The 26,574-nt window shown below is 38.7% G+C and overlaps 1 protein-coding gene across 2 annotated transcripts; it reads left to right on the top strand.

Annotated features, from left to right (window-relative positions):
- The first annotated feature begins 4,686 nt into the window (after window positions 1-4,686).
- On the top strand, window positions 4,687-26,574 carry TXLNG (taxilin gamma). Of its 2 annotated transcripts, none has more exons than XM_035542198.2 (10): window positions 4,687-4,881; window positions 11,836-12,148; window positions 12,834-12,925; window positions 16,141-16,311; window positions 17,036-17,230; window positions 18,593-18,712; window positions 19,786-19,860; window positions 21,993-22,085; window positions 22,618-22,713; window positions 23,259-26,574. In XM_035542198.2, the coding sequence occupies exons 1-10, from the start codon at window positions 4,738-4,740 to the stop codon at window positions 23,577-23,579; spliced, it is 1,620 nt and encodes a 539-aa protein (XP_035398091.1). In that variant the 5' UTR covers window positions 4,687-4,737; the 3' UTR covers window positions 23,580-26,574. The 2 variants fall into 2 exon arrangements, with proteins under 2 accessions (XP_035398091.1, XP_035398092.1); XM_035542199.2 differs by lacking the exon at window positions 4,687-4,881 and adding an exon at window positions 5,174-5,565.

The following is a 26,574-nucleotide window of genomic DNA, read 5'->3' as shown; positions in this document are numbered from 1 at the left end:
GCCTGAAACTGTATGTCTCAGTAAATGTTGACTAATACCTCCGTAACAACAATTGTACTGTAGCATAGAATCAAATGATGTTATCCACTAGTAGATTCTTTTTTGAGCTACTCCTTTCCAATCCTTTTTTTCCCTTGTTTTAAATATGTTTAACTACTGGGATATTTTTAGATCATTGTTGTTGATTTTTATTTTATTTTTTTAACAACATGGCAAATGAATTTCCTGCTGTATTTTCTTTGTGTTATATTGAAGTTCATTACTTCAGAAAATGGCAGTTCCTGTAAAACACTGTAAGACACACGTCTTCATTTTCTTCTCAGTTTAGTCATTTAGTGCTTGGTCTTCATATATATAAATATATATATATATAAATGCAAAGACAAATCTACTAGTGTGTCTAAATATACTCTGAAACTCATAATGTACTTTTCAGCTGTAACTTCTAACTAAATACCACTGCAAGAGGAGGAGCAAGTAAAATAATTGTCATTAGTTTGTCACTCTGTCATTTTTAATGAGACAGCACCCTGCAAAAATTCGCTTGAAGAATGAATCACTTGCTTCATTTCATAAAAGCATGGTTTTCATTATGGGACAGATTGTGAACGTTTTCATGTGCTAATTCAGGGATTCATGAGGCTATGACAAACCTTTCCAGATATACTTAGGAGGTGTGCTTAATCCGAAACTACATGGGCAGGAAGGTTGCTTTTTTTCCATGCAAGAGGTCCTGGCAAAGTAGGGAAAGACAAAAGAAAAACATTATTAGTTAAGGGTTATATATAAAATTAAAGGAGTAAAGATCCGATGCCTGCTTTGATATATGATGGTATAAAAAAAAAAGTTGTGTGGGGGTTCTTTAAACTGCATGCATGCACCAAACCTTAATTCTACAAGTACTTTTATTTATTTGTTCTCTTAAGCAATGGTTTCCATGCTCAAATGTGAAGGTTTCAGAGCCAGATAAAGCTAGTGTTTCTCTGTATCTTCTCCTTCCTGAGGAGAAATGACCCAATGTAACAGTCAAATAATGACCAGAGAATAGATTGATTGCATCTAGCTTCTTCTCCCACCTAGTTCAGAAATGTTAATGCTGGCCGTGTGCTCTTCCGTCTGACTTCGATGCCTGCAATTTAAACATCAAACAGTTTTGCTTCTGCTGTATCATCACCAGCTTGCATCCTGTACCATGTATAACAGGACTTTCAAGCCCATCATGTGCTGGGCGGATGAAAAGTGCTACTGTAAGAGCATTGCTGGGGTGGAGAGAAGCCTCTGCATACATTTAGGGTGGATGTGGAAACAATAATCCCTCTCAGTTGGACGTGGCCTCAAAGAAGTAGTGGGAATGTGAATGAAAGATCTGGAACCATTGCCTAAGCAGGCAAAAATACTGGAGCATAGGATCTTTAAGGAGGAGGAAACACACCTGCATCAAAACAGGTGCACTTCTGGTCTTTCTGGCTATGTCTGCATTAGTCCACTGAGCAGTGCCTGAGCTCATGCTGACACCAAATGCCTGTAGAGGTAATCTGTTAGAAAGACCCCTAAAAATGCTTGCCCTGAGCCAACTGGCTTTCTCTCCATTCGTTCCTGGCCACTGAGTTATTCCCAGTGGAGCAGACCCACCTTTGGAGACAGAGCACCTGGGCTATGACTGGGCATGGTCTGCATCCTGTTGGTCTTGGTGCTGGGGGACTATTGCAACAAGGTTTAACTCATGACTGCAAGCATAGCCTCTGCCTTGGGTATCCTGATTTCGGTACTGGCTGTTGTAAAAAATGACACAAGTTAAGTTAGGCAGAGAAGGGTTAATCAGATCCCCAGATTGATCAAAGTGATCAGAAGATTTGCCCTTGGACCCCCATGAATGACATCTGTATTCTCTTTCAAAAAATATTTGCAATAACCCATAACTGTCTATAATGACCAGTTCCTTTTTTAGTCTTGTCCCTAACTTCATTGGTATTATGAGGAAATCAATTTGTTAATGTATGTGGGGGGAATATCTTCTTATTGGCTTTAAACGTACCATTTTGTAATTTAACTGAACTTTGCCCTACAAAGTAAAACAGAAGAACCTGATTTTTTTCTTCTTTTCATCGTGTCCTGCTTATTGCTTTCCTGAAACAACCAAACAATTTCAAACTTTTCACTCTTGTCACACAGGAGCATTTCTATGCCCCCAGTAGTTGTTTTTGCCGGCTTTCCTTAGAGCTCATTGACCTTCAGCATCCTTGTTCAGGGATGGAGGTGTGACATACACAACAAGCATGCAGGTGAATGCACCACCCAGCTGACACATGCGGGTTTTATTTTTCTGTATTACTCCTCATCCCATTCGTTGTGCATCCCGACATCTTGTTTTTTATTTAATATTTTAATTATAGCTGTATGTTAAGCCAGTACATGTTTACAGTATTGTCCACATGAGGTTCCAGGTCAATTCCCCTAATTGCCATCATTTAATTTTAGGATTCTGTGAAGTATAGGAGTGGTGATTTGGTTGTTTGTTTTTTTTTTTCCTTCTGTTTCCCTCCTCTGTTTTCATTTTTGATTGGTCATTTTGTGTAAAGTAACGCTGGAAGAATTTTGTTTTCTATCTAGTACCAGGGAGAAAGTATTCAAAAAAAAAATCTGGTAGCCCATAGTTTCTTGAAAAAAAATATGAAAGCGATCATGACATTTTTACTTACAATAAAAACAATCCTGACAAAAAGGACACAGTGAATTTTGGTGCTGCATTTCAATATTTGTCTCCCTGTTTTACATGTTGTAACAATGCTGGGGAAAAAAAAAAAAGAAAAAAAAAAAAGAAATACTACCTTTATTTCATAGTTTCTCAATTGTCATTGATAAGATTTTTAAGCATCTAGTTCTAGTTATCATCATACTATTCTTACTGATGGTTTAAAACAAATATTGAAACAACTCATTTTTCACCAAGTTGCCTAGGAGTCCCCAACAAAATGAAGGCAATGAAGTAGTTGAGAGGTGTCAAACTGACTTCATGAAGTTGGACTACCCATAGATATGGTAACAACCACATAACTTTGTTGTAGTTAGTAATATTATATTTTAAAAATATATATTGAAAGTTGATGACTAAAGATTTTTACAAATTGATACTTGATTATATCCTAAAAATAAATAAACAAAAATAAAAGAACACACGATTTTCTTGGCTGCTCCTAGTATATAGTCTATACCTGCTCATCCCTCATATGAGCAATCTCCAGGAATGCTGTGAACAGGACATAAGTGCAAACGTGTCCTCATCCTCTTGTGAATACTTGCATTTACTTGTAAGACTGGAATATTAATTTCAAGTACTTTTGATAGGCACTTTTCTGTTAAATGAATTTTTGAAAAAAAAAAAAAGAAAAAAAAAAGAGTTTACCAAAACACATGAAGAGACATCAGAAGAGAACGATAAGTGTAAGAGAAAATATTGAATGTAGCTATTTAGTTTATTTCCACATTTGTATTCTTCAGAGGGCAATAACACAGCAAGCAATCTTTGCATCTGAGATCTGTGACTGAGTTTGGAAGCGGGAAGCTCAAAATGATTAAAATTGTCACTGACACTGTATCAGCAGAAAAAAAAAAACCGCCAGTTCCTGTGTGAAAAGAATTACTGCTGAAAATATACACTCCAACATCTTGCATTTTTTCAAGAAAACTTTGTTCTACTTGATGGAATGGGCTCCCTCTCCCTCATCATGCTTCTGCTGCCTGACACGTGCTAGCTTCTTTGGTGCCCAAGTTGATTGAAACAGGCCTTAGAATGGATTTTATGACAGTAAAGGCTTACAGCCAACAGGAACTCTGTGGTTCTTGATTCTGTTCTCTCTCAAACTATCTCATCTTTATAGTTAAGTCCTCCTTCTATTCCAAAAAGCGCCTTTCTGGTGAAGGGGAAGGAGGGAGCGAGACTGATGTTTTGCTATGTATATACTTTCAAGCAATGCTTGGGAGAAATTAAAAGTAATACTAAAGCCATAGTCAAGGGTTGGATGGACAAGGGTTGTCCTGGCATGGACAGGAGCACCTCAGCACGGACCTCTTGAAAGTCTCAAAGGGAACGGGTGTGGGGGAGAAATCCGAAACCATCAAAAGTCTGCAATGCGAAAGAAGGGTCCCACTCTTTCTTTTTCCAAGAATTGTAACAGTATTATGCATGTTTGTAAAAGAAGTCTTATTTTGGGAAAAAAAAAAAAAAAAAAAACCTCCATCTAAAGATCAGGATAGGCGCCAAAAATGTATTTATTTATTTATTATCTTGAAATCAGCAATTGGATAGGTCTGGTGAGCACAGGTTTAGGATGTAAGGACAAAGCAATTTAAGCAGAGATGGCTTTACTTAATGCAACGTGCCTCCCGAAGCCTACAAGGCCCTGGGCGACCTCACCCCCCAGACTGCTCGCCACCCCCCCCCTCCTCCTCGCCCCACAACCGCCCCTCCGCCCGCAGCGCTGTGCGAACAGGCCCCGCGGCAGCGCCGCCGCGACTACATCTCCCGGCATGCCCCGCGGCACTCCGTCAGCCTCGAGCACAGCGGAGCCGCGAAGAGCACGCTGGGAAGCGTAGTCCGCTCCTCCTTCCCCTCCCACGTGAGGCGCGGAGCGGCGCGCTGATTGGCCGCCGAAGGCAGAAAAGGGCGGGCCGACGGGGAGGGGGACAGCTTCCGGTGTGCGGCGGCCGGGCCGCTTGTTTGGATGCTGCCGTCACATCATGGCGACGCGCGGAGCCGAGGCGGCGCGGGGAGGCGGCAGCGGCGGCGGCGGCAGCGGGGCGGCGGAGGCGGCACGGAGCCGGCGCCACAGCCAGGGCCGGGGCGGCGACGAGGAAGAGGAGGCGGCGGCCGGCAGCCCTGAGGTGAGGGCAGCGCGAAGCCGGAGCCCGGAGCCCTCCCCCAGTCCCTCCGCGCTGCGCGGCCGGCGGTTGTGAGGGGGGGGGGGGAGGCGGGGCCTGCCCCGGGCACGCGGCGGCCGTTGGGGGCCGTTGGGGGCGCGAGGCGGCCGCTGGGGGCACGTGGCGGTTACGGGCGTCGTGCCGGCCTTCGGCCCCGAACCCCGCCGCGAGGGAGCCGGGTTCAGCCCGGGGAGCCAGCTCTCCCCGCGCGGCGTTTAACGGCTTTTAACGGTTTTAAACGTGTTTTTTTTTTCTTTTTTTTTTCCCCTTTCCCGGTACGCGGGGGTTCGGGGCTCGGCCGCCCCGCTCCTTCCAGAAGGGTTCAGGGGGCGGCCGGGGAGCTGCTGGGGTTGGGGTGAGGAGGAAGTGAAACCTCGTTGCGGGAAGTGATTCGCGCCGCGTTCAGTGTGCTCCTAATTAGCACCTGTCTCGGCTGCCCGCGTTTAGAAGGGCTGGTGGGATGTGCAGCGCCGCGTGCCCTGCCCGCGAGTGCGCTGGAAGTTTCCGCTTGAGCACTGGGTTCTTTCGGTGAGATTTTTGCTGGAACGACAGGAAGCGTTTTCTAGTGTTTCGTGATAAAACAGCGCTTTCAGAGCACTGAAAGGGAAGATACAAACCCAGCCTCTTCTTTCCTTGAGGTCGTTTGAGGTAAATTAAAAAGCCATTTTTTAAAAGCATGAGTCTTTTGTGTTGCAAGGCCACGGGAAAATGCAAGAAGCACAGAAATGCTACAAAAAAAAAAAAAGAGGCAAGGACCACAGGCACTAGCCATATGAAAATGCAACTGTCTGAGCTGCTATTAAAGACTCGAATGTGAGGCCAACAGTGTTAATAACAAAATACTACTGACATTTCTAAAAATAAAATATGGCCTTTCAAGTGAGTTGTTTCTCAATCTTCCTTCTGCTGTGTTGGGACACCTAGCCTTGCAATGCCTTGGGACTAACAGTGAGCAAATACCGAAGACGCCTCAGTCCGGTCTTTTCAAAGCAGATAAAGGAGCACACAGAACGTTGCTTTTAATGCGATGGCAGAACAGGGTGAAATACTTGTGAGACCAGAAGGTTGCTTCAAACAGCTAAGATCTCAGACCTTTGGGGAAGCCACCTCAAAAGGCCTTGGGTTTTCAGAAAGGTATGATTAGGCTGCATGGTCACTTCGGTCAGTGAGTGCACTATATGGCAGCATGGCGTGAAGAAATAAACTTAATAAACTAGTTGTGTGGTTACAAACACCTGAATTACTGTTGCTAGACCGGTGGATGAAGGTCCACCTGCTATAAAATTGAAACTCAAATTTTATGGCATCCCAAAATACTCATTTTTATGAAGGAGATGGATAAAATTGGAACCCAGAATGATTTTAAGCTGACTTTTAATCATAATACAGTTATATTAAAAATATTTTTCTTGAGTATCTACGCCAAGGAAAAATCCATTATATATATGTTCTTTAGAACCAAGTTTTCCTCTGTTAGCAGACAAAAGTAAATTGGTGGGATGTGGGAAGCCTAAAATTTGTTCCAGTCTATAAACCTTTAAGATAAAGATGACATATGATGCATTTGCTCTTTCTAAAGCTTCTAGGATTTTTTTGATGTATAAACAGTACTGAAGGCTAAGGCTGTAAAAGCAGCTTTATAAACATAAACCAACCACTACTATGGGGAGTGTAGGAAATGCTTTTAATAGATTAATATTTTAAGGGTAATTTAGGGTAATTTAAATATTAGGAATATTTAGGAGAAATTGGAAGTTGGGGTAGGTACTAATTATCTTTTATTAAGAGGCACAGAGAGGTACCTCATTTTCAGGTGGAGAGGAGAAGATTGAGAATGTGTATGTGCACAGTAAGTGTGTTGCTTGTGTGGAAAGTGTAAAGTATAGGCACTTTAGTACACATAATATCAACACTGTGCACAGTGTAGTTTTAGATAGAACTTTTTGTTAGAGACTTTTTTGGGTATTAAACAACAAAAAAAATGTGACTGGCTCGCAATGGTAGGTAGGATAGACTCTATGTAGGTGTTCTTGTGTAGTACATGTTGCTGAAGCAGTACTGTTTGACATAGAAGAATGTTGGATTAAGCTCTTCTGATCATGGGCAGTTTCATAAATAGGGTGCCTGTCTTTGTGCTCTCACCTCTTAGGCATGAAGTATGGTAGAGTTGTTCTGATGTGCGCCTTTTTGATCAAGGTACGAGTTGAGAGAACAGAGCAGACTACTGACCTAAAACTTCAGGGTGAGCAGGAGTGATGTTACCAGTAATTTTCCTACAGGCATCCTCAAACCATTTGGTCTGTAACTCTGAAATAGATTAAAGGTGACGTGCTTATGCAGAAATGTCAGTGTCTCGTAACAGCTGGATTCGCTGCTAGGTATGTAGCAAGCGTCTTACTTCTTAATGGTTGAATTCTAAGTTTTGGTAAGTAACTCTTGTGATCTTGTGTTACGAAGTGCTACACGGTGCAGAATGTTCTTGGTTGAGTCACCATCCCTGGAGGTCTTCAAAAGACGTTTAGATGTAGAGCTTAGTGATATGGTTTAGTGGAGGACTTGTCAGTGTTAGGTCTTTTTCTAGGTATGTTATCTAATTCTGGTCTGTCAAATCTTAAGCCACGCATCGCTATATCTGTCTGGAAGCTGAGAGACCGTGGCAGCAGCTGAAAAAGGTATCAGCGATTTCAGCAGATAGTCTTTGGTGGGGTGATTTTATTGTGTTTTTATTCAGTCAGTATTGAATCAGCACTGTTACACAATGTGCTGTTGGAAGTGCTCTGTTCTGGCTGGAACGTTAAATGAGAAGTTCACTTGTCTGATCAGCACATGTTTGGGGGGAAAAATAAAAGGTAATATTTTGGGTTGTTCTGTCTGTCTCAGTAGGGGGGCAATTTCAGTGGTACTGGTACAGTGCAGTGTAACATTTCATTGTGGCATTTATTATTGTTATGCTTCAACATGAAGATTGATACAAACCAAATCTGAAATTATCTGGTGCTTTAAGAATATGCTTTTAATATCTGAAGTGACAGCTCAGAACACTAATGCGGAAAATTCTTTGTTAATCATGATCAGGAGGTCATCTAGCTATTATTGTTTGTGGCCCCTGTCAGGCGATAGCAGACTTGTCAGTGCTTAAAATAAAGGCTCTCCAATCTAGGTTAAACGCATTAGAGTTTTAATATGTTGTCCCACTACCTGTCTGTCCTACCAGGATGTATGGGTGACAACTTGAGGGAATTGAACTATTTTTTTTTTTGGTTATCCTTATATGTAATCAGGTTGTTTTAGCTGCTGGTAGAACCTTTTATCTGACTACAGTATTCTAGCCTGTGGTCACCAATTTCTAATTATATTTAAGACAAGAAAATTGGATGCTTTACAAAAACTGTGTACTGCCACATTGTGCTTTAGTTTTGGAGGGAACAGGCTTGCATGTCACTAAGCTTAAATTTGCTCTGTATTCATTGGAAAACCAGGAAACCAAAAGAAGGATGAGAAGTTCTATTAAATTTTTTTTTCTGCTATTGCTGTCACTTTCAAATATATTTGAAATGTGCAAGGCACATGTACACAAACCTTGATCATCAATTCAGTAAGCTGATGGGTGACTTCTCCATTCTCTGCCAAACTTTGGAGGATGAGACTGATCTAAAAATCCTTTTGTTTTTTGTTTTTTTTTTTGACCAAGGAATTGAGAAATAATGGTGTTGAGAAATGATTATTGTCAGTAAGGAATCAAAAAGCTCTGCCAAATTACCAAGGTGGCGGTGTTCACTCGGGGAAAGTTCCAGGTGCTTAGGAATGCACGTAGTAATTGCTGGCTCTGAAATAACAGGTATTTAAGATATGGTGACAGTTTGCTAGTAGAGGTGGGCATTTCTCAATCACTGATCACATCTGTGCCCCTGCCAGTAGTCCGATTTTCCCCAGAAAGGGCAGGCTTTTTGCAGATGAAAATAGCTGCTGAAAATCTTGGGGTTGCCCAAATTTGAAGCGATGCATCTTGTGCGTGTCTTCTTGCTGACAGTGCTCCAGATCCGCAGTGGTCTGTGTCCCCTACGCACCTGTGGTTAGGATATACGGTATTTTGGGCTTGGTTCCTTGCGCTCTGGCTCTGATCAAACTGCCTTTTTTTAGTCTCTCTCGTGTCTTGGCATCTCTCCAAACATCGTGCTAGCTCTTCTGTTGGGTTGGCAGAATCGCCTATTGCTGTGCAGTGAACTGGGCTGAGGTACTGGTCTGGCTACGAAATTTGTTAGGGCAAGTTGTGTGAACCTCGTTGCCAGCACGAGGGAGAGGTGGTGTGGGGCAGGGGAATGAGAAACGATAGAAGCGCTGCTCCTGTTCAGCCTGCAACTGCAGCTGGTCAGGCCTCCTCCGCTGCCTACTGCGCTTCCTACCAATTTTGTGCTCGACTTGCAGAGGGAAAACCTTGAGTCTGCTTAGGGATTTCAGAAAGTCCCAAACCAGAAGCTTGGAGCTTAAGGCAGGCTTTCCCTACCTTTCACCGGGCATCTCAGGCACAAGAACCTGAATTGGAAGTTTCTGTCCTATGTAAAAGAAAAAAACTGCAAGTGTCAGCTGGTGTGATGGTTCTGCAGTTCTACCTTGGGGTCATGTTGTGCTCAGTTGCCTGTGATCTTTCTGGTCTCTTCGATCTAATGTGAGCCCTACAGTACTCAGTATTCAGCTTCAGCAAGAATTTTGTATTCAAGAATTCAAGAAGAATGTACACAAGAATTTTTTGTAGAGAAGATCCGTGCCATAATTTCAACCGTTGGTATGTACAAAAAGTTGAAACGTGCAACAGAGTTTTATCTCTTGTCCTGTTTTAGGAAGAAGCTCTTGGTTGCTAAACTTGGAGCAGTGAGCCTTTCCGATGGAAGCCTCACAGCTTAAGACAATCTAAGGAAAAATTACAAATTTTACGGCTTGAAGAGAAAATCAACTGTTATGTGTTGGGACTGATCATTTGTTGCAACAATTCTCTTACTGCGTTACCTTCAGAGCCATTCATCAAGTACATGGACTGGCATGACTGCAGAAAGATAAAAACTGCAGTGAGCTTGTTTGTCCATAAAGGAGATGCATCATTTCAACACTTACAAAGAGCAGTGTGAAGTAAAAATCTTCTTTGATAAGCGAAAAGTTGTTCCTTGATGTCTACGTAGATTATTTGCATAACAAAGCTCACTGCCCTTCCTGAAAGGTGTTGTGTTAATTCCACCTTCAGGAGAACGAGTCTGCCTTGAGCTAAGCTCTAAAGCTGGGGACTTGCTTTGAGCATAGAGAGCAACTAAGCTCTTGCGTATATGTTTAACAATATTAATGCATGTTTGTGTAATGATTTTAAACGGCTCTACCAAGCATGCTAAAGAACTAGGGAGTTGAACTATTGCTCAAAATATTATTGTTATTGTTGGCTGTGTTCCTTTGATGTTCGCTAATTTCTTTTCAAGAGGAAAATGGTCCATCTGTGTAGAATATACAGCCCAATGTAAACTCCTCCTTTTACAAATTAGCACATTTTTAATAGTGAAATATCTGAATTGTTCTATGCTTAAACAGCATCATTTGGCATATAAACGAGCCCTGTTTTTATAACTACTTCGGCTGTAACTTTTTAAGGAAATTTACTTTCAGTTCACTGAATAAACCGATGAGAATGATCACTTACTTTGGCAGTAAAGTGACTTCAACTCTGCTTATCATACTTAAGCTATGTATGCACTTTGTAAAGTAGGATCGCAAATGGACAGCAAAAAATAACTGGTTGCTTCCAAGTACTTCCCTGAGTCCTGACCCCTGTATTTTTAAAAAATAAATAAAACTCTGAAATGATTCTAGAGATTAAGAATGCTGTTCTTATGATTGAGGAAGGATTCTGGTGTTGCTTTATAAGTTTTATGGAGATATCAGCATGTATTCCGCTCCCAAATATGCATGTATCACTGCAGTGTTAAAACAATGGGTGATGTTTAGCTTTTTGGTTAAATAATTAAGCGTTTCTGTATGTAAGAAATCTCCCAAGACAATTCTGTTTAATTGGGCAGAAGTAACGTATTGCTTAAAAAAGCAAACTACAAAACGTAGGTAGTAGACCTCCAAATCTGAAGCCAGTGAATATTCATGTTTTTCTGGGATGATTTAATGGAGGTAAATTGTAATATTTTGAAAATAGGTGTCTTCCTGGTCTTGTTTATCACTCTTGTGAAACAGTTTTTCTGCAAATGTAAATTGACAATCGTGTTTGCCATTCTGGTTGAAGTAGTTTCAGCTCTTATCCTTGTATGTTATTGAAACAATATATTTCTATGGGTTTCTTTAGGTTTCCTAGCACCATATGTTTTTCACTTTTTCTTCTGATTTGTCTCCTGAATTATCTTAAAACCAAAGTCTTTCACTTCTCTGAAACTAGTACATAATAAAGCTGTCCTTAATCACAACATGTCCTTATTTAAAATCATAGATCCTATTTTTCATTTTACAGTATGTAGCATTTCCTATATTTAGTGTTGATTTTGTGAGATAATGCTTTTTAAACTATGATGGAGGAATATTTTAAGTTTGGGTAACTTAACAACTGAGATGAAATCAAATTAGTTTCAGAGCCTAAAGAGCAGATTTCCATGTGAATTTTTTATTTCTAGTATGTAAATATTTTTGCAGTGACAAGGTATTGAAATTATGTAATAGAAATTAATATTTTGGGCTCTTGTGTGTTGCTTTCTTCATTGCTTCTTAGGCTTACGCACTTTACATTTTATTTATATACCTGTCTTGACAACGGTGAGCATCATCTTGATCAATGTGAATAAAGGTGGAATTTTACTTTTTTTGCATACTAAAGAAGGATGGAAGTTTTCATTTTCAATTCGGTTGCTTGACATCTGCTTTTTCCTTTCCCTTCTGAAGTTGGTTATTGGTGCAATGGAAGAAGCTGGATCTCAGGAGATGGGAATGAATAACCAGGATCAGCTGGTGAACAGCAAATGCAATGAATCGTCTGATGCAGCATTGCAGCATACGGAGTCCAACTGTGATGGCCTGGAAAATGCGGGCACACTGGAAGAAGCTGAGTACATCACAAAGAACAGAAAGCTCCTAGGGTCCTTGTGCTGCTCTCAGGAGTCTCGTGAGGAGACTCCTGGGAGAGAAGAAGCCCGTACTGATCCACCTGATGGCCAGCAAGATCCAGAGAGTGAAAAACACAAAGAGAAAACTTTAGGTGTGTTCTTGGCATTCTGACTCTCAAAATATATATGGCTTTAATTTCAAAGACAGGCTTTAATATTTTCATAAAATGGATATGCATTTTCTCTTATGTCTCACATTTATTTTGTAGCCAGAACTTCTCAGAATATTCTGTTAAAGGTAACAAAATGTGTACTTTTTGCTTAAGGAAGGTCGGTTCTTAATATGTATCATAGAATCCTTCTGCTGATAATGCTATTTTTATAGCAGCCTTAAAAAAAAAAAAGTCAGTACTAATAAGCTTTTTAAACTTTCTGATTGTTGGATTCGTTGTTAAATTTGTGATTGTGGTGGTCAGTGCTGATATTTAAATTCCAAAAGGTATGTTTAAAGGCACTTGTGTGAATATCTTTTATCTTTGAATATCTTTGTTTCAAGTTTTTCTTTTCTATTATAAATCATAAAACAAAAATGTTACTGTGGTTTTAAGGTTAAAGTAACTTTTGCTATCCAAGTTGTGTGATGGCATATAGCCAAAACAAATGGTTCCTATTGTGATGACTTCCCATTTGTCACTTGTTAGATATTATGCAGCTATCAAAGCAGAGAACAACTTAGAAGCATGAGAAATTAGTGATTTATATTTGCTTTCTAAAGGCAGGGTGGCTTTTCTGATACATTTTTTTTCTCAGTATGGTTGTCTCCCTTTCTTTTCGTAGGAAAAGAAGTGCTATTATTAATGCAAGCCTTGAACACGCTTTCTACTCCAGAGGAAAAGTTGGCAGCTTTGTGCAAAAAGTATGCTGATCTGGTAAGTAATTTGTAAAGATAGCAAGAGTTATTCATGTGTTAATACTAACAGTGGAATGCAAGAACTTCTAATACAGGAGAGTTAACATTTCTGAATGTTTCACGGTGTTGGTAGGGAAATTAAAATGAACACACAGACTTATTACAAATATTGCTTCAGCCAAACTTGTGTGTAGTCTTTTCATGTCTACATGACTGCCTAAATCTAAAGAAAAATTGGATTATGATACCTTTTTGTTAACCTAGTACTGAAGCATAACATTAGGATTAACAGAAAAGCTAAGTTTCTTTTGAAAGTAAATGTTTTCGTAGCTCCTGTCTGTTGACAGTGCTTTTGTGCTAGCATTTTACAACTTATGTGCTTTAGGGTAATGGGAAAGAACATACTGTGTTTTTTGAAAAAAAATCAGTTATACTTAACTCTTTAGTGCTTGGGGATGGAGTTGGAAGGATGTAGTTTTAATCTTCCTTTGTGATTTGCAGTCATACAAAGGAATGCATTAGGAAAGTATGTATTTCTTCAGCAACAGACCAAAAAGGCAAAACATGAGCAGTTACTGATCATGGAGTGCATTCCCACCCCAAATAGCAGAAAGGACAATGTATTCTCTAAATTAATTGGTGGCAAAATTGGCTCATAAGTTTCAGTATGTGTCTGTAAATGAAAATGCTTCACTTGTTCATCTTGAGACAGGGACAGACAAGAATGGAAATACTGTGTATGTGTTTTCCCACCATATTTAGATATAAAATGAAAGCAAAAGTAAATAGATAACTGAATAGCTTGAAAAAGCCAAGGATTGCCTTCTCTTGTTGTCAGGTATGTTATGTACGGGAATGTTTCTAAACATGACATAATGGCTGCGCAAGATGGCCTAAATCTTCTAAAATTAATTTTTCTTTTGAGATTAGTGATGTTTCTAGAGCTTAGAGAATGAGCTAGTACCTAGTCTTTTTAGTCACACAGCCAGTAATAACTATTTAGCTTAGTTTTGTTTTTGCAGCTCCGGAGTCCTCCTTGGAGGTCTGTTGATATTTTTTGCTTTGTTTTCTTGCTCTCACATGCATGCTCTTGCTCACATGAGTGAATTTACTTTGAAACCAACAGCTTCTCTAAGAAACCGCTTTCATTTAAATGAGAAACAATAGTTCCATACTGCAACTCAAGGATGGGGAGCCCACATAAAAATGATACTGTGAGAGAAAATGCAGTAAATGAGTTCGATCTTAGGAACAATTGCTTGCGCATGTGGTGCCTTTTCGGGCAGCTCCTATGTCAAGTCAGTGATGAAGATGGTGGCCTATGTGAGGAGCTAGGTTAGGGTGAGTTCCTTAATTCTGCAGAAGGAAAAGAGTCTGCTCCATCTTCACTTCTTGATTTATGTTGTTGAAGGAAAGAGTTCAAACCAGCGGAGGAACTGCCACACTAAATGAATAGTAATTTCCTTCCAGAAGTTCGGCAATCAGGAGAGACCTGTTCACATTTTGATTTTTTTCCCCTTCCGGTAGAGGATCCATAGTCTACTGGTCTGTTGTTAGAATTACAATCCTAGAAAACCAGTTGCTCTCCCTGTGATGCTCAGAATTGCTGGGAAGTTGGGTGGGAGTTCATGCAGGAATAAGAGTAGCTTAGTTTTAGTACTTGGAGGTACTCTGTTCCCCTTAGGTTCAGTTTGATCTGGTTATGCTCCTCGTAGGATGCATTCTTTTCTCCATGGTTATGGTGGTGAACCACTGGCATAGGTGTCAAATTTAATGCCAGCAGAGGTTTGAACTGTTTATGACAGTGCACCTACAATGCTTGTTTTCTTTTTTTAAAGATTCATCATCTTTAAAGCTCACTGTCAGGTTTTTCAGTGGTGTCTCATGAAAAGGACTGTACAATAAAGGTAGGAATGCCACTCTCCTGGCAAAAGATCTTCCACAATTTTTTTTCCTATTTTGGAATCTATCAGGAGATCAATTTGTGATGCAGGAAGGTTTGCATCCTTGGTGATGTGTCTCCCACTGGCATACTTTTACAGGCCTGACGTTTCATAGGTATGCAGACAGCACAGCCAATTGAAGTGTTTTTTCTGGCCACCCAAGAAAAGGGCTTTTCATGTTTGGATATCAGAATGTTTCCTTAAGGTTCCTTTACTCCTAACCGGATGAGATACAAATTTGATTTACTGTTGTCAAGGAGGTCCTTAACTTTTTTTTAAACTTATTATTTCTTCTGTGCTTTAGCATTATTTTGAGCTCTTTCAGAAAACCATCATTGTATTCTTGTGTCACGATGATGTTCCTGGTTGCCAGCCAGCCTTTTCCTGTGGTGTCTGGAGGCTGAGGCACTAATAAGGAGCAGTACTACACTTAACATTGTTACCACCTGTACAATAGATCAGACTCTAATGTGGTTTCTTGGGGAGCCCAAAAATCAAATGCAGTAGAACACATTCGCAACTAGGTATTACTGCAAGAAACTCTTCAATTCACTGGATGTTTATAAAATAGATTTTGAAGTCTGCACTGATAAAAAAGTTTAACACTATTAGCTACCATCTAAATTGTCTAAAGGAAATGGATTCAATATTTTATTTCAAATGGTTGAGACTACAGATTTCTTAAGTCACCATTAAGCCTGGGCTGTGCAGCTTTAATAATATTTGACATGATTTGTGTCAGGGCTGCTGGTTGTATCTGTTCCTTTCTGAAGTAACTTACCATTTTACGAACTTGTGTAGCGTACTGCTTCCTTCAGTAGGAGCTCCTGCTGATAAGAAATCTGCACAGTTTTGTGGGGTTTTCTTTTTGACAGTAAAGAGAGCTGCTGGATAAATGATTTTGTGTAACGTACAGATAAGAGTGGAAACAATTGTCACTTGCTGAAATGCCAGTCTCAGTTGGATTTTAATTGCCCCATCCTTCTTTCTCAGGCCTAGTCCTACCCCTGTAGCTGAATTCAAGCTGATAGCCCATGGTCAACAGGTCTGCGCTCCCTGTCCTCAGTGACAAATATTTGTCGTGTTGGAATGTGTATATTCTATGCTTACATACTTAGAATTTTATGGAAGATGATGGGGGCTTCTCTTAAGATCAGTGTAAGGGGTCAAATAATTGTTTCATTTCTTTGTTTTCATCTGGAATGTCTAAATGCTTGTTTGGCCTGCTAGTGTAGATGCATAAAGATAGTCTTGGCTATATTTATTTCATAAATATACTCTCTAATGTTAGTTGGAGGAGAGCCGGAATGTTCAAAAGCAGATGAAGATACTGCAGAAAAAGCAAGCACAAGTTGTGAAGGAGAAAGTCCACTTGCAGAGTGAGCACAGCAAGGCCATTTTGGCACGCAGCAAACTGGAATCTCTCTGTCGGGAGCTTCAGCGTCATAACAAGACTTTAAAGGTTAGTTTATTGACATAAATCACAGTGCTTGGGGAGGTGGTTTGAATTCCTGGTTATTGATTATTGCTTAAAACCAGGGCTGCTGACTTCATTTATTATTATGTCCCATGTCTGTGTTACTGAAATCTTTAGATAGTGAGTAACATACGGTGTAAGTGTACCTGATTTTTGAGGTAAAGAACATAGGGATACTTAAATGAGCTAAAACTTTTTCCTCAGACTGGTTCATAGATCGTGTTACTTGCTGTGTGTGGTCTTGCCATATTTATTTCTGGGAACAGTAATGATGACTGCTGGAAAAAAAATAGCACAAGTGAATAACAGCAGCATGAAATGGCAGTGTATCAAAGAAGGCTTATTTGTATTAGAATGCAGTTGCTAGGAGTGAGGTGGAAGAGCCATGAGATTCTTATCTGTAATTAGTGTAGGAAAGTACGTTATATTATCAATTCTGGTTTTAACATCTTGGTAATTCTTACTTTTGCATAGGTAATCATGTAGTATCTTAAAACGCCAGTGGAATTGGTAATAACAAAATTCTCTAAAAGTTTTGGAACTTTATATAGGTAGATCAGTATGATGTTACAATTGTGGCTTACATTAACTCTAGCATTTTAGAACTTTAAACTGTACAGAAGTGAATTATTACCTGACTCAAATAGGAAGAAGGTACCTGGTCTGTCTGTCTTGAACATCATTACTTTCTCATACTGTCTAATAAAAGGAAGAAAACATGCAGCAAGCACGTGAAGAAGAAGAGAGGCGAAAAGAAGCAACTGCACACTTCCAGATTACACTGAATGAAATTCAGGCTCAACTGGAACAGCATGATATACATAATGCCAAGCTCCGTCAGGAGAATATTGAACTTGGGGAAAAACTGAAGAAGCTCATTGAGCAGTACGCGTTGCGAGAAGAGGTACTTAATTTATGCTTCTGACGGGAGTCTCTTAGTTCCTTGATTATAAGGATCAGATAATTATTTAAAGGGAGGAAAAAAAACTAGTACTTCATGTTCATCATATATGTGATCTAAAACATTTTGTTCTTGACTACCTTGAAAAATTATGCAGTTGTTTGGCCTATTATCTGCCTTTTGTTTCCATGGTTTCGCATCCCTATATTTAAGATGACCTTTCACAGTGAAAGTGGTCAAATAAGTAAGTTGTCCAGAGGCAACTTGTGGAATCCTTGTCCTTGGAAGTATTCACAACTCAATTGGGCAAGGTGTGAACAACGTGATTACTTTGAAGTTGGCCCTGCTTTCAGTGGGCATTTGGACTAAATTACTTCCAAAGGTTATTTCCAACGTACATATGCATTAATACTTGAAGTTCTTCTAAAGTATAATTTCACTTTATAATGTGAGAGGATGTAAGTTGTTCTCTTGTTTTGGTTCATCAAGATTTTGTTTTTGTTTGAGCTACTTTGTAGCTCTTGTTGGTATTCAAACATGGTAAGCTATCATGCTTTCAGAATATATATGGAGTGGTATTAGGGAAATGACTATTTTAGGGCTGAGCTAGCTTTTAATAGTGTGGGAGCTACCCAGTCTAAGTTAAAGTAGTGCGGAAACTCAAGGTTGGCCTGTTTTTGTCAGAGAGAACCAAGTCTCGAGGTGTTCTACAGTTTGGGAGGAAAAAAACAAGCAGCATTGCTAGTTGGCATAGGAGGTTTGGAATATGGCTGCTTTTTTTATCTGGATTAGTGAGAAAGTTCACTGTATACTCTGGTTCTCCACCTTCTGTGATCGTGGAATACTTGTATATACAATGAGATAATTTGGGGAAAAGGTAGGAAGTTGCCTTGTGCTACTTTATGTTTGGAAGTAAGACTGCATGCTTGTTAATTGATTTGTGAAGTATCATGAGCCAAATGATTTGCAAACTTTGCTTGTTTGGAGTTTTTTTAATTTATGAAGACTAGAGGTTTTACGAGTAACATTTGAAGTACTTAAAGGGTTAGAGGTAGATCCACCAGCTTTGAGAGAGGATGTAGGCTACTTGTTACAGGATTTCTGAAAGCACCTAGTGTGAAGTGACATACAGTATTCTACCAATTTAATAAAATATGCTTCTAACCAAGGTTTCCATTAAAGACAAAAAAAAAAAGTGTAGCTATAATGGAGAAAAAGAGCATGTAAAACAGTTTTTTACTGCTTTTTCTTTCTGCATGAAACTTCTCAAGAATATGCATTCCCCAACCCATACGCGAAAAACTTACCTTAACTGACCTGTTCACAGTTTATCTTTGACCAATACAATTTTTTTTTGTTGTTTAGCATATTGATAAAGTGTTCAAACATAAAGAACTGCAGCAGCAACTTGTGGATGCCAAACTACAACAAACTACCCAACTTATTAAAGAAGCAGAGGAAAAACATCAGCGAGAAAGGGAGTTTGTAAGTGAATTCTATGCATGTTAAAAGAACTAACAACCCACTGAAGCACACTTTTCATGATTTAAAATAAATACAGCAGACAGCAAACTAAGGGGAGTGTATTCTGAAAGTTAGGATAGTTTTTCAATGTCAAGACTGAGATGTAAGTTTCGCATGAATGATGCGTACAGTATTAGCGTCCATATACAAAGGCAAATAGTGTTACTGTTTGCATTTACTCAGCAAATGTGCTGGATATCACTTGGAGTTTTTTTAGATTGGGAGAAGTGTTGAGGTTAAACACCAAAGGTACTTTCTTGCTGTTGTGTGGTTGTAACTTCTGGTGTTATGCTATACGACGTAACAAAATAAACTGTAGGCTCACAGAATAAAGCATATGCTTTTCTGAACTGCCTGTCCCCAAAACTGTCTGTTTTATTTGTGTGTTGGTAATCAGCAGTTTACTTGCAGTCTTTCAAGAAATCATTTTTCAATTAAAAATAGTAGAAGTGTTGTCGTCTTAATGGAGCTGTAACTTACAGGAAAAGCAAGACTTCTTGCGTAGATAATCTCAAAATGATCATCCGGTATTGAACTAGAACATCTAGTGTTAAGTTATTAAAAAAATTTTGGAATCCTAAGCTGATGAAAATTTATTCAAAGATGAATCTACAAAATGGTCATAAATTGAATCAAAATTGGTTTGAACCAATATATAAAGGTAATATTAATGACTAGATAAACGGAGGTCGAAAATAAATTACAAGAGTTATGAAACACAAATTACATATAGATCATCAATGAACTACTTGTATAATTTTAGCAGTTCGAAGTTGATACCAAAATAGAAACGTAATTGAATCACGTACCAACTAAAAAGAGTCTCAGTAAAATTGTCTGTATGTCAGCACATGCTTTAAATAGTATATATCAAAGTACAGTGTAGTGGTAATAATTTCAAAAAACTCATGTGAGGAAAATGTCGTGTGAATGGCCCGTCGCTGATGTTAACTTTTGTTCACTTTTTATCATAGGTTAAATTTTTTATGCTATTCTTATGAGTATTTTCTTTGTGTGTTTTCTGTGTTTTCTAGCTTCTAAAAGAAGCTACTGAGTCCAGACACAAGTGTGAACAGATGAAGCAACAGGAAGCTCAGCTCAAGCAGCAGGTACTTTTTGAAATGGAATGCCCTTCAATAACAGTTTTTCCAAAATGAAAATGTGGCTAGTGAAATGTAACATAACTTGTGAAAAAACTGCATGTTATCATTCGTTGGATACACGAAGTACTTGTCACAAAAAAACATTGGTTTTTAATTAACTCTTTAATTTCCAGCAAGTAACTCCTCAATAGTGTTGTATGAAGCATAAATAGTAGAGACTTGACATTTAGTAGTTGCTATTTAAGACCTCTGGAGAGTTCTGTTAATTGGGAGGTGCTAAACATTGAATTGCTAGAGTTGCTATCCTCTTAAATTCACAGCAATAATATTAGAAAGCGTATTGGTTCTTTTTTTTTCCCCATTCCTTGCCTGCTTTGAAGTTGTTCTTTCTTTCAAAGGTATTTTATCCTCTTTATAGCTGTTCAGGACCAGAAAGACCCTTGCGCCTTTTTCTATAAAGAATTGGGTGTGATTTTAAAAGTGTAGGTTTTAAAATTTGTTCCTTACTGTTTCTATCCCATCCTTTTGTAGGGGAATGGGAGCAAGAAGTGTTTTGTTTATCCTTGTAGTTACTGAGACTTTGTAACCTAAATCTAAGTGTCCACAAAAAAACCCATACTGTCTTCAAATTGTTTTCTTGCTGTAAACACTACAGCCAAATACTCTCTGAGTGGAGAGATGGTCTCCAGTTTTTGTGCTGCTGTTCTGGATCACCTGCAGTCATTGGCCACATGTGAGCTCAGCACATAAGGCAAAGGGAAATGGTAGGTTAAGCTAACGTTGTAACATCTGAGAAGCAGCAGCTATTACTTTCACTGTATGCCTGTTATTGCTTCAGTTTTGAGTTTTGTATCAAGTCTCCTTGAAAGCTGTTTCGTGCCCCTTTTTCATATGTAACTCTACCTAATTCTTTTCCCAGCTTTCCAAACAGTCATGTTTAAAGTGTATGCATGTAGTTAAGAGTAGTTGTACATGCACATCTTCACTAAAAATTGGACTCATTAAAGTCCAGATTCTTCCAGATACTTTTTTGCTGTTTGTCCAAAAAGGTTTTCTACCACATGTAGTCTTTTATGTTTTATCTTCAAGTTAGTTACCTTCTGTTGAAAATCCCAATGCCTATTTTTATAGTAACAATGGGTATATCTGTGCTTTCCTGTGGCCAGCAGATTTTTTTGAATTCAGGTGGAAGTTCAGTCACAGTAATGGCAGAGTCGTAATCTGACAGCTAACTTTTCTTATGAAAACTTTTCATATGAAATTCCATCTTTTTTTAGAGAAAAATGCAGTATCTGTGTTCTGAATTGTCCTGCAATCCTTGATGTAAGCATTGAAAGAACTGATTACTTTTTGAGATTGGGTAAAAAGTTCCTAGTAAATTGTCTTGGTGTTTCAAACTGCTGTATTCTCAGAACATTGTATTACACACTGATTATAAAGCATAAACCTAAAAATAACTTACATTTTAAGACCTTTTTTGGAAAATGATGCTTCGATACATTTTGCTGTTCTGATGACTGACCTTGTGGTGCAGGGCAAGAAACTCTTCTGTCACTGAATATTAATACTCTTAGTTCATTAAAACTGGGGCTTTTCAACGTTGAATGAATTCCTTGTTGATATTCACTTCCCATAATTTTTGCTCACTAGCTGAATTTTGTATGCTGTGAATGTATATTTTGAATTCCGGGTTTGATGATGTTTATTTTGTCCCAGCCTTGGTTGTTAGCTTTGACTGGTTAAGGTGGAAAAGTAGAATTCTCTCGTAGTAGTATTCATTCTTTTGTGCTGAGTTTCCTCTGTATTAAAGTCCACAGCTTTTTTTTCAGTGGGGAGACAAAAATGGTAGTGATGACTAAATACAGTGACTTCCAACATTTTTATTAATAATTTTATCCTTTACTTTAGAATGTATTACTGTTCTACTGAAACAGGTTGCTCTCCTTTCATATATAATTTGAATAGCGTGTTTTCAGTCAAGCTCTGCACACTCCTCAGATGAAAATTGTGGGATAGTATGGAAAAGATTAAACGTAGTTCATCTTCTATATTGTTTCATTTTTCCCTTGTACCTTAACGGATATTTTTGTATTCATGTACAGCTGTTCAAATTAACGTTCCTGCTCTTTTACCAACAGCTTTCTCTTTACATGGATAAATTTGAGGAATTCCAGACTACCATGGCAAAAAGCAATGAACTCTTTACAACCTTCAGGCAAGAAATGGAGAAGGTACTTTTAGGATTACTTAGAACACCATTTTTTATATATATATATATATATATATATAAAAACACATGCTGTTATTAGGATGCATTTTGTATCTTATAATAATGTTCGCCTTCTGAAAATGTGTTATTTTGATGCTTTTTTTTGGATCTTGAGATATGAAGTAGGGATTTGTCATATTGTGGAAGAGAAGTGCTTTTTTTAAATTGACATATCTAAATCCTGATGTCAATGGTTTATCAACGGCATATAACACGTTTGGTTCTCTTCTGTTGTGGTTATGTTTTAAAACTTATTTTCTTGTAGAATTTTAACAGTTGTTCCTGAGGGTTGGTGATCTATTTCTTTTATGAATCAGTCTTGTTTTCTTTGAGGGCAGGCTTGGTGCTTGTGGAGCTGATTTTGTGCAGAAAGATTTTTCTGTAAAATAGTCTGTTCAAACTGGACTTCAAAAGTAATGTTATAAGCCAAAGTATTAATGTATACCTATCTGTTATAAAGCAAGCCACATAAGTCTTCCTTTCGTCTTTTGTAGATGACAAAGAAGATTAAGAAACTGGAAAAGGAAACTATAGTCTGGCGTACAAAATGGGAAAACAACAACAAGGCTCTTCTTCAAATGGCTGAAGAGGTAATTATTTCTATCTTTTAAGCAGCTGTACAGCTAAACTAGAGTCTGCACTCTGGAGAACTTCACACAGTGTTTTGATTACGGATGACTGGTGGTAAGAGATGGTAGCCTCTTCTTGGACTGTCTCCATTGTATTTTCTGTTGTGTGATGGTACTGTTCTCCCCCAGCATGGAAAATGAGTTTAGGTTTAGGTAGTGGCTTTTCATGACCAGAAAAACGTCAGCCTTATCTTTCCTTGCTCAGTTTGCCCACAATTAGTCAGATACTGTGTATGAAATCAAAGAAGTTGAATGAATTGACAGTATTTAAATATACTATGCAAAATTCAATTAGTGCTGCAACAGAGACCTATTTTAAATATACAAGACCCACGTGAAGGAAATAACCTGTGGGTAAGGAAACACTTGCTTCGATGCATTTACTGGATTAATTAACACCTAATTTCCAGGATTAAATAATGGTGATTCCTTTTCATTAATTTAGGAAAACAAACAAACAAAAAACAGTGGCATCCTGAAACTTCTGTTTGTTTTTTGTCCCTCAGAAAACAGTAAGAGATAAAGAATACAAAGGCTTTCAAATAAAACTGGAGCGTTTGGAGAAGCTATGCAGGGCCCTTCAGACAGAAAGGAATGAGCTGAATGAGAAGGTGGAGATCCTTAAGGAGCAGGTTTCTCTCAGAGAAGCAGATGTGGATCTAGCTGTGCAGGTGTTGCAGTCCTGCACGCTCAATTCCCACGAGGAGCTGGAAAGTCCCACTGACACGGAACCAGGAATCCAGCCCAGTGTTGAATCACAAGTGGCAAATCGTTCTGAAAAGACTGTCTCAACAAGTCCTGTTCCTGGCACTGAATCTGTAGACTAAAATGAAGTGTAAACACTGTATTGAGAGATATATTTTGTGTATAACTTTCTCTGTTGGTGGTAACTATTGGTTTTGTGGTGAAAATTTTCTTACTTTTTCTACCATATCTGTATTTTCTTAGAACTACTGGACTTATGTGGTACAGGAAGCTGCATAGCAGCTTTAAATAGCTTAAACTATAAATTTTCCACAACTGTGTTGCACATCTGCCTCATTTTTTAAAAGAAAATATTTTTCCATAAAAGGATGCATGTGCATTTCCTCCCCACGACACAAATCACTGTCATTGAAGACTGTGTACAGACATAACATCATTAGGGGGAAAATAGTGACGCTTGTCACTTCTTTTGGTTTAAAGAACAGCATTCTGGTTTTGTTCATTGAGTTGGCAGTCAATATACTAAAAGTTACCAAGTTTTTCAGTAAGTTTATCTACACGAGGATGTCTAATGGCCAGTAAAAATGTCAGCTTTCCCCTCTAGTATGTTTTCGTATATATGAAAAACTAAAGGTCCAGAATATAGTAAAAATGTATGTTTAAGGGGTTTTATGTACTTTGTGGTATGGAAAAACAACAGCTTTGAAACACGTTGATTTGCAGCTGGTGAAACAGGGTGTACAACTTCTTTGCAGACTTCTCAGGGTTGTGTTGTAAAAGTTATTTGGGACTAGTAGCCCTACCTGTGAGGATGCTAAATAGAAATGTGTCAGGAAACGTACAGCAGTGTTACAGAGTGGAATTTTGCAGTTGGGTAGTGTCCTGTTACACAGACATTGGTCACACTCTTCCCTCTTAGCTGCGGTGTGTCCATAACATGATTATGCTGCCTAGAGAAATCACATGTTGTCGAGACACATCTGTGGATTATCTGAAGGGCTGGGAAGAAAACATTTACTGCCTGAGGTGTAGCAGACACAAGCCTCTAGCATATAGGCTTTTAGTAGCCGTATATGCAAGGTATGTAAGTATTAGTTAAAGTATGTACTTGTTTAAATTGGACATGTAGAGTCAGATACTTCTCCTGAAGTGTGCAACGTTCAATATCTTGCATGTTCAACCTTGAAGCTGTACCAGTTGGCAGAGTGCCTTCCCAGTTAGGTATCTGTAAAGTTGGTACTTCAAATTCTTACAGTAACATGCCACAAGCAAAGCACCCTTGTTAACCTTAAGCCATGTAGGCTTTTCCTTTTAAAAAAAGTCATATCCATATTTTGACTTTATTCTGAGAAACTGGGACCAACTTTTTTTTGGCAAGGCAATGTGTGAAATAATTACAAGTTACCCTTAACTTTAGTTCATATGTATTTACTTTCTAGTTTTGGTTGCTGTCATTTTAAGGAATATGAAAATGTGTAGCCTTTTCTGGTACTTAAAGTTCTTTGCACTTACTTGGGAGGGGATTTCTGAATCAAGCACATCTCAATGAGCTTCCCACCCTCATTGCCCTTGACAGTTTAGTGGCTAAATTACTTGAATGTTCAGGCTGCACTGAGCTCCTGATCCTTTTCCTGTAGTGATGTACATTGAAATAATGTAGCTGTCTCTTAAAGAGAGTAAGGTTATGTAAGGCCTGATAAATGTGTTGTAGCTCATACCACTGAGAGGAACTGTGTGAAACTGACATTTCTTTAATGGTGGAGCAAATGGGAGGCTGGCCATTTTTCTCCTAGATTTGTGCAAGTTTTGCGTTTGTGGTCCAAGCACAATGCAGGAATGAAAGAAGGTAGCAGTGAGCAGTCAGTCAAGGAAGACTCAGAGCTTTGAAGTGTTAATCATGCTAACCATATGGCCTAAAAGTACTAGAAAGAAGTATTTCAGACTTGTGATTTAAATGACTTGCTTTGTAGAATCAAACTGTTTAAAAAAAATAGTTGTTGCAAGAACTGGTTTTCAGCTAACACTAAGCACGAAATAATTTTCCTGAGGGAAAGTGAAAAAACTTTGTATCTGATTCATCATACCCTTGGCAAGGTAGGACATGAAGTTTTCTATTTTTACAACTTATTATTTGGACATTTGTATCTGATGATTCTTTTGATAGTGCTTGTTCTATATGGGGGCAAGAGCAAATTTTGGACCCTGCTGCAAGAATATTTTAAAGGGCTTTTAGAGACCTGACAGATGTATAGAACAGCAATATAATTATATTTGTTACTGACTTAATTTGTAAATGAAGCAGAATGCCCCAAGTGAGAGGCTTTAAAAATGGGGATCTCTCTTTCTCTTTCCTACCCTTAACATTCCCATATCGCATCAACTTTTCATCTGGCCAAGGTGAGCTATACTTCGCTTCCTGAAACCAGTCAGTACCTTTTCATGCATTGCTTTAAAGAGTGTTGTTTTAGATAAGAAATAACACCCCCATACAAATTTTTATCAAGGGATAAGCTCAGCACTCTAACTGATCTGCCATACAGCAGGCTATCGCACTGCCAGTCTGCAGCCAAATTGGCTCCAGTAAGGTTTTTAAGTGAACTTGTATTAATGCCTTTCTTCCACTACCATAAACTGTTTAATCAGGGCTGTAAGCTGATGTAGCCTGAAATAAGTACGTCTAATTGTCAAAACTCTGGGGCTTGATTGACAGTTTCACCATGATTAAGCTGCGAAAAGGCTGAATTATATGTGATGCAAGACCCAAGTATGTGTATACATACACAGGTAAGTTAGGGCTGTCTCTAATGTTTTGTCCTTCCTTTCATTACACTTACACCTGGTTACGTTACAGTTCAATTCTCAGGTGTTGCAGAAAATCTACCTCTTTGGACTGTAGATGGAAATAACTGTGAAAAAAGTGATGCAGAAATCTAGTTTGTGCTAAACACACTGCTTTATTTTTACAACCCATGTCTGCTTTCATGAGGAAAAAATGATAAATGAACAGGCAGTCTTTGTTTTGCTTTTCAAAAACATTTTGTAGAGATTTTTCACTAATGTGAATCTGAAATTTTATCTACTCAATTCTGTATAGATTAAGTAAATAAGTATGCTTAA

The sequence above is a fragment of the Cygnus atratus genome, chromosome 1, assembly GCF_013377495.2.
Source record: "Cygnus atratus isolate AKBS03 ecotype Queensland, Australia chromosome 1, CAtr_DNAZoo_HiC_assembly, whole genome shotgun sequence".
Taxonomy (NCBI): Eukaryota; Metazoa; Chordata; class Aves; order Anseriformes; family Anatidae; genus Cygnus; species Cygnus atratus.
The sequence above is the reverse complement of the archived record's forward strand: the minus strand, read 5'-3'. Positions and strand labels throughout refer to the sequence as shown.

Coding starts and splice junctions, on each gene's coding strand:
- TXLNG (XM_035542198.2), top strand. CDS start 4,738: ATGGCGACGCGCGGAGCCGAGGCGGCGCGGGGAGGCGGCAGCGGCGGC. Junction 17,231..18,592: donor AGTACGCGTTGCGAGAAGAG/GTACTTAATTTA, acceptor TTTGTTGTTTAG/CATATTGATAAAGTGTTCAA. Junction 19,861..21,992: donor AAGCTCAGCTCAAGCAGCAG/GTACTTTTTGAA, acceptor TTTTACCAACAG/CTTTCTCTTTACATGGATAA.